This window comes from Galeopterus variegatus, unplaced genomic scaffold (assembly GCF_000696425.1).
Source record: "Galeopterus variegatus unplaced genomic scaffold, G_variegatus-3.0.2 Scaffold2898, whole genome shotgun sequence".
Lineage (NCBI taxonomy): Eukaryota > Metazoa > Chordata > Mammalia > Dermoptera > Cynocephalidae > Galeopterus > Galeopterus variegatus.
The window spans coordinates 144,848-152,866 of NW_007729009.1; the positions used below are offsets into that span (position 1 = coordinate 144,848).

Below are 8,019 nucleotides of genomic sequence, written 5' to 3' on the forward strand. Positions count from 1 at the left end.
CTATATGGGATCCGAACCCGTGGCCTTGGTGTTATCAGCACCGCACTCTCCCGAGTGAGCCACGGGCCGGCCCTGATTCCTGGATCTTCATTGAACAGCTCTGGGCCTCAGTGGGGATGATAGTAATACTCACCTCAGAGGGTGTTTTGGAGATTAAGGTGATCGTGTATGTAAAGCTATTGGAACTGTGCCTGGTATAAATTCAGTATCAGACTCTATTGGTCTTAACGTTTTTGTTCTGGGAGGGGACAAGATGGCAGACAGAGGTGGGGCTGGTGTGATCAGAGCACAGGAGACACCAGGGTCCTGAGGGGACATGTGGGTGGGTGTGAGGTAGGGATTGGGGAACCAGGATGGTTCGGAGGCCAGGGACTGCACAGCTCACACCTGAGCAACAAGGTATCTCAATTCTGACTAAAGCAGAGCCGGGTCTGGGTCCCCACTGTCTCTCTGCCTCCCGCCTCCCAGGAGACTTTGCCTACAACATGGATCAGGACAATGCCCGCGTTGGGGACAAGTTCATGCAGCTCATTGAACCTGTGGCTGCCAGCCTGCCATACATGACATGCCCTGGGAATCATGAAGAACGCTAGTGAGGACCAGGGGCTGTAGGGGTGGGCAAGGGCCAGATCAATGAAAATAGTTGTGTCCTTCTTGGTGTCTCGCCCTAGTCCTTTGCACTGAGTATCTCATTTGTGGTAATGAGAGGAGAGGAGGGGTGAGCTGGGAGCCAGACTCTGGCCTGACAGTGGGGTGGTGGGAGCAGGGCTGTGGCATCCCAGCCCTCACCCCCGCTTACTTCTTTTCTTCCAGCAACTTCTCTAACTACAAGGCTCGCTTCAGCATGCCGGGGGACAATGAAGGCCTGTGGTACAGGTAATCTGGTGGTGCTGGGGGACTGACCTCTCTCCCCTGAAGGATGGGAGATGCAGAAGAGACTGCATCTCTGACCTCTGCCCTTTGACCCCTCCAGCTGGGATCTGGGTCCGGCCCACATCATCTCCTTCTCCACAGAGGTATATTTCTTCCTCCATTACGGCCGCCACCTGGTACAGAGACAGTTTCGCTGGCTGGAGAGTGACCTCCAGGTAACCTAGCTGGAGGTCCCCTTTATTTAGCCCTTTGGCCAACCTCCCCTCCCCCTCAACCCCCACCCCCTGTGCTCACTCTGGGCCCTTCTCTTTAGAAAGCCAATAAGAATCGGGCAGCGCGGCCCTGGATCATTACCATGGGTCACCGGCCCATGTACTGCTCCAATGCTGACTTGGATGACTGTACGAGGCACGAAAGCAAGGTGAGGACCCCTCCCTGGGAGGTGGGGCAGCGGCGCGGAGACCCGGTGGGGGTCGACCCCAGTCATCCCTCACCTCCTTGCTTCTCCTGCCCAGGTCCGCAAAGGCCTCCACGGCAAGTTGTATGGGTTGGAGGATCTTTTCTACAAATATGGTGAGTAACCCCAGCCCCGTGCCCCACATCTCATCTCTCCCTGACTCAGGGGCCTGATCCCCGCTCACTCTGTCTCAGGAGTGGACCTGCAGCTGTGGGCTCATGAGCACTCGTACGAACGGCTGTGGCCAATTTACAACTACCAGGTGAGGCACATGGATGGCCCACATGGCTGGGTCAGCATGGTCAGACCCCCTGGGCATGGCCTGATGTGACCCCCCCCCCCCACTTTGTTCCCTTTTTCAGGTATTTAATGGCAGCCAAGAGATGCCCTACACCAACCCTCGAGGCCCTGTTCATATCATCACAGGATCTGCTGTGAGCAAGGCGGGGAAGGGTGCCTTGGCTTCTCACCTCTTGCTACTTATTGAGGGCTGACCTTGTACTAGCCTGGGTGCCACGTGTTTTATGCAGTTGACATCACTTAATCCTCAACCCTGAGTTTAGGTACTACTAGTAGCATGCCCATTGTACAGATGTGGGAACAGGCTCAGACAGGATAAATATTTGCTCAAAATCACAGGTTGAACAAGTGGCAGGGGTGGAGGGGCTTGCCCCGTCTGCTGGATGGAAACAGAGGCAGAGGGCTGCTGCTTCTCCCCCCTCCCCCTCCCTCCTTCATTATTATTAGTATTATCATAACTAAACTACAGACTTTATTCAGATTCCACCAGCTCCCTCACTAGTGACCTTTTTCTTTTCCAGGATCCCACATTGCATTTAGTTATCGTCTCCTTAGTCTCATCCAACCTGTGACAGTTCTTCAGTCTTTCCTTGTCTTTTTCATCATCCACACTTTTGAAGACTCCTGGCCAGTTATTTTGCAGAACGTCCCTTGATTTGGTTTGTCTGACGTTTTCTCATGCTGCATTCAGGTTCTGCATGTTTGGCAAGACATTCACAGAAGTGATGTTGTCCTTGGTGCACTCTGCCAGGGGGAGCATGGCCACCACGGGTCTCGTTACTGGAGGTGTTCCTCGGAATCACCCGGTTAAGGAGGCGTCTGCTGGGTTCATCTACCACAGAGCCACTGTGTTTCCCTTTCTAATTAACAAATACGTATCTTGGGGGAGATACTTTTAGACCATGCAAATGTCCTGTTTCTCCTCAAACCTTCGCCTCCTAATTTTAGAGCCCACCACTGGGTCTTGCCTGCCACAATTATTACTGTGGTGTTCTAATGGGGATTTTCTATTTCCCTCATTTTTCTTAGATATTAATTGGAATCTTCCTGTAGGGAAGAGTTGCACCTTCTGTCCCATTCATTTAGGTGGTTAATTACTTATTTATATCAGTATGGACTTAGGGGTAATTGATTTTATTCTGTGGGTTATAACCCAATATTATTGTTATTTATTTTGATGCTCAAGTTCCTCCAGCTCTAGACAGTGGGAGCTCTCTCAGGTTGGCTCCTGTCCCCTTTCAACATGTCCCCATTGTTCTGTGGGGACTTCCTTACTTTCTGGCACTCCCAGATGCTCCAGGATCATCTTGTGTTTTCCCTGCCCAGTCTTGGAGTTAGCCCCTTCTCTAAGGACAGAGGGCTTATTTTTTAAGCCAGTTCTTACAAATGGTGAAGATCAAAGTGAAAACCACTCTTGATAAAAATTCAGATGGTATAGAGGGCAGGAGGTAGACAGCAGCCGCTCTCAGTCCCACTGTCAGTAGTTACATCTCTTGAGTGGCATTTAAAAATGTTCTCTGTATATACAAACGAGTAATTGTCTAGATAGTTACTGTTATCACCCACTTTTCAAAAATGACTTGGATCATGCCTCATATCCCAGTCGTTCTCAACCTTGGTGCCTGTCAGGATTATACGGGAAGCTTTTGAAACTCCAATGCCTGGGCCCTACCCCAGACAAAATCCTAGAATCTCTGAGGGCGGGACCCTGGCATTGGACTCCCCTTTGTAGCCATCACCTGGAGCAGGAAGCAGAATGTCGTCTGCACCAGATGCCTTCCCAGTCAGTCTCTGTCTATAGGTGATCGCTATTCTGATTCTTACCAGCACAGATTGGGTTTTTCCTTTAATTTAAAATTTTGAAATTATTTCAGACTTACAGACAAGTTGCACAAATAATACAAAGACTTTCCATATCTCCTCCACCAAGATTTACCAATATGAACATTTAACCACGTTTATTTTAATCTCTCCCCATTTTATTCCTGTTTTCAGATCCAATCAAGAGTTAATTGCAGACATGATGCCTCTTTACCCCTCTGTCTGTTTTTCCTGAAAAAACAGGGACCAGGACCTTCTCTTACATCACCACAGTATAATTATTAAATTCAAGTCGTTAACATTGATAACATGCTATTATCTAATCTACGGACCTTATTCAAATTTAGTCAGTTGTCTCATTAGTGTCCTTTATTTTATTTTTTTTTCTTTTTAAAGATGACCGGTAAGGGGATCTTAACCCTTGACTTGGTGGTGTCAGCATCACGCTCACCCAGTGAGCAAACCGGCCATCCCTATATGGGATCCGAACCCATGGCCTTGGTGTTACCAGCACCGCACTCTCCCGAGTGAGCCACGGGCCGGCCCCACATTAGTGTCCTTTAAATCAAAGCAAAGAATTTATTTTCCAGTCCAGGATCTAGTCTGAGATCATGTGATGTATTTAAGTGTCCTGTCTCCTTGGCTTCCTTTAATCAGAAACGTTTCCCCACACTTTTGTCGATCTTCATGACCTTGACAGTTTTGAAGAGTATAGCGAAGTTGTTGTGTAGAATATCCCTCAATTTGGATTTGTCTGATGTTTGCTCGTGATTAGATCGAAGTTATACATTTTTGTAAGAATGCCCGAAAATGATGCTGTGTTCTAGGAGGTGTATGATGTCTCCTTTAAAGCCCTTTGAGCGTCAGATTTCCCAGCTGAAAGTGTGCTATTGATCTGGCTCATTATTGATGATATTCGCATTGATCACTTGGTGAGGGCAGTGTCTGCCAGGCCTCTCCACCGCTAAGTTACTCTTTTCTCCTTTGTAATTAACAAGTGTCACCTGGGGTGATACTCTGAGATGTGCAAATGTCCTGTTACTCCTCAGACTTTCCCCACTAATTTTACCATCCACTGATGATTCTTTCTTTAATCAGTTATTACAGTGCTGCATACAGCATGGTCATTTTTCTAGCTCCCTCTTCCTCTCTGCTCATTTACCTGGCTTTCCCCTGCAAGGACGAGCACTCCGTTTCCCCCAGCATTGGTGTTTTAAAGCGCTTTCTTGGTGGATCTACCGTGCAGCCAGGGTTGAGACCCAGAGATTTCTTCTGTTCTTTGAATTGCTTTTCCCCCTTAACAATACATCTTGGCCATCTTTCTTTCTGTATTACCCTGCTTTGTGATGTCTATGCTGTAATTTATTTAACTGACTCCCCTGATGGGTATTTGGGTGGCTTCCGGTTCAGGACTTTTACAGAAAATGCTGTAGTGAACAGTCTTTTACAGCCATGCACTTTTCTAGAAGTCAAAGACCTGGGGCCAGGGAAGGCTGGCTGGGTCAAAACGCTCAATTGTGAGTATTACTGTGGCCAAATCTTAACTGATACTGTCTTCTTTGGGGGCGGCAGGGTCCCGGCCTGGCAGGATATTTCTGCTTCTCTGCAATTCCTCACCTGCCCCAGCCCCGGGTCTGACGCACTCTCCCCCACAGGGCTGTGAGGAGCGGCTGACCCCCTTTGCTGTCTTCCCACGGCCCTGGAGCGCTGTGCGTGTGAAGGAGTACGGGTACACGCGGCTACACGTCCTCAATGGGACCCACGTCCACATCCAGCAGGTGTCTGATGACCAGGTCGGTGAGGGGCGGGCCCAAATTACTTGCCTGAGCAGCCAGGCCCACTGTGATCTGGAGCCGAGTAGTTAAAATCTTGGCCTCTAGAGATGGAAACCCTGTATTCAAATCCTGCCTTTGCTACTTACCAGCGGGGTGACCTTGAACAACATATCTAACCTCTTTGAGTCTCAGTTTTCCTTTCTGTGAAATGGGGATGATAATAGTTTCTACTTCACAGGATTATATGGGGGTCAAATGACTTATATGTCAAGTGCTAGAACAGTATCTGGAACTTGGTAAATCATACAGGTATTTATCATTGCAAGGCAAGGCAAGGCAAAGACAGGTGATGGGAGGCAGGTGGAGGGGAAACAATATGATGTGTGTGTGGTAGGGGTGGCTTAAGGTTAGGTGGACATGAATAATAATGGCTCACCTTTATTTTTGCCCTTGTAGTTTTAAAATAATGATGATAATTGTGATTTATTGAGCACCTACTGTGTACCAGGCTCTGGGCTAGATGCTCTCTATTTAGTAGCACTTTAATCAATACAACAATCCCATAGGGGTGGATTTTCTTCCCATTTTATAGATGAGGGAACTGAGGCTCAGAGAAGGGAAGTAATTTTCCCACAGTCGTACAGTTGGAGGATGGCAGAGCTGCGATCCGACTCCAAAGCCACGTGTCCACTACAGATAAGTACCATGCACTGAGCAGCACATGCACCAGGCCCAGGCTTCTGTTTGCATCACCTCGTTCAGTTCTCACGACAACCCTGTGAGGCTGTTCTGTCATTCTGCCCATTGTGTAGATTACAGAAGTTAGGTTCAGGGGGTCAAATTCTTGCTTAAGGCCACACAGAGAGTGGATGCACTGATCATAAACAAAGGTTTGTCTGACTCCAGGATTTTTGCTCTAATAAAAACAGCCTACACTATACAGTCCTTGCCATGTGCTAAGCTCCCTTTTAAGCCTTTTACAAATATTATCTCATTTAATTCCCACAATGTTTAGGATAGAGGTACTATTATTATCATCCTCACTTTTCAGATGAGAAAAACTGAGGCTCAGAGAGGTCTAGCAACTTGCCCAAGGTCACACAGCCCATCAGAGGCAGAGATGGGATTTGAACCCAGGCCACCTGGCCCCAGAGTCCAGGCTTCAAGCCCTCACTACTTTCCCTGTTTTTGTCCCTCGCAGGATGGGAAGATTGTGGATGACGTCTGGGTGGTGAGACCCCTGATCGGACGGATGATGTACCTCTAGTGATGGGGGCAGCTCGCATCTGGAACCCTAGGCTTTGCTTCCTTGGCTGGTGTGATCACACTGCCCAGGTCTAGGTAGGGAGTCAGGGCAGGCCCTGATTCCCCTGCCCTCCGGAGGCCCCATGTGGAGTGGACACAGCCCTGCGGGAGCTGGGGCAGCTCTCCCTCCTGGAGAGGTGGGAGTCCTAGCTGGCCATGGAGGGAGGGCAAGTGTACAGGCACAGAGGGAAGCAGGGCAGACCTCAGCCAGTACTGCCCCGGCCTCCTGCATAGCACTGACTGCGTGGGGGGCCCTCAGGGCCTCGGGAATAAAGAGACTTTTTCAGCTGTGGCTCCGTGGACTCTGCACGTTTGCTGGAGATGCCCCCTGGGCTGGCTCCTCTGCTGCCCACCTGGCAAGGGGCATCACCAGCCCCAGGTCAGCAAGGTGGGCACAACCATCATGACACCACTCACCAGCAGGTGGCGTCGGTGGCTTTTTCTTCTGATCCTGACCCTCCAGTCAACCCCAAGCCTGACTTCTGCTTCAGTGGCCCAGGGAGTGCTACCCAGTGTTCCTTGTGCCTCAGTCTTGCAGCCTGGTACTGTCTTATCTGGGAAGAGAGGAAGTGTTAACACTCCTGTCTTCCAGCTGGAGCAGCTGACAAGCCTTAGAAGCTACCAGACCTGCCAGTTTCTTCCCTCTTTCCTTCCTTTCCTCCTTCCTCTCTTTCCCTTCTTCCTTTCATTTATTGAGCCAATATTAATTGAGCATCTACCAGGTTCCAGGCCCTATTCTCAGTACGGGTGAAATAGCCATGAATGAGACAGAGATCTCTGCCCTTATGGAGCTGACATTCTAACCAGGGGTTCAGACAATAAACATGATAAATAAGTAGGTTACAAAAACAAAAACAAACAAAAGAAATAGTGATACGTGCTCAGAACAGGCAGGGGCGGGGGAGCAGGGAGACTTCACTGTGAGGGTGACATTTGATCTGAAGGAGGTGAGGAAGGAACCAGATGGGTGAACATGTGGGGAAAGACCATTCCAGGCAGAGGAACAGCCAGTGCAAAGGCCCTGACACGGAAATGTGCCTGCCGTGTTGGAGGATCAGAGAGAGTGAGGGGGAGGATGGGGATGAGGGCAGGGAGGAGACAGGGACAGATTGTTTGGGACCTTGTGGGTCACAGTGAGGACTTCGTGTGAAGTCACAGGAGGGCTCTGAGCAAGTGTAAGACGCAGCCTGACTCCAGGAGCCTCAGGCAAAGGCTGGGCTCCAGCCTCAGGGCCGAGGGCTGCCCCCAGGAAAGCCTGTGGGTTTTCAGCCTGCGGGATGACCTCTATCTACTCCTCCATCGTGCTGTGTGGTTTCAGCCTCCTCAAACTTCTCACCCTCCCCTCACTCAGCCCGAGGCACACCGGCCTCCTTGTAGTTTCTCGGACACACCAACCTCTTTGTCACTGTAGGGTCCATGCACTGCCTGCTGGCCCTTCCCGAGGCGCTCTCCCCAGCTCATTGTGGGTTGGCACCTTCCTAGCCTTAG

General features: G+C 49.9%; 1 protein-coding gene across 1 annotated transcript in view; it reads left to right on the top strand.

Moving 5' to 3' along the window:
- Nucleotides 1–6,817, top strand: part of LOC103599263 (iron/zinc purple acid phosphatase-like protein) — a 12,749-nt gene extending 5,932 nt beyond the window's left edge. Inside the window, exons 2-10 of the mRNA XM_008583380.1 lie at nucleotides 469–592; nucleotides 814–876; nucleotides 974–1,088; nucleotides 1,187–1,294; nucleotides 1,389–1,446; nucleotides 1,525–1,592; nucleotides 1,693–1,764; nucleotides 5,107–5,244; nucleotides 6,428–6,817. Coding sequence (XP_008581602.1) covers nucleotides 469–592; nucleotides 814–876; nucleotides 974–1,088; nucleotides 1,187–1,294; nucleotides 1,389–1,446; nucleotides 1,525–1,592; nucleotides 1,693–1,764; nucleotides 5,107–5,244; nucleotides 6,428–6,493 — 812 coding nt within the window. The 3' untranslated portion in view covers nucleotides 6,494–6,817. The remainder of the gene's footprint in view (nucleotides 1–468; nucleotides 593–813; nucleotides 877–973; nucleotides 1,089–1,186; nucleotides 1,295–1,388; nucleotides 1,447–1,524; nucleotides 1,593–1,692; nucleotides 1,765–5,106; nucleotides 5,245–6,427) is intronic.
- Nucleotides 6,818–8,019: the final 1,202 nt, after the last annotated feature.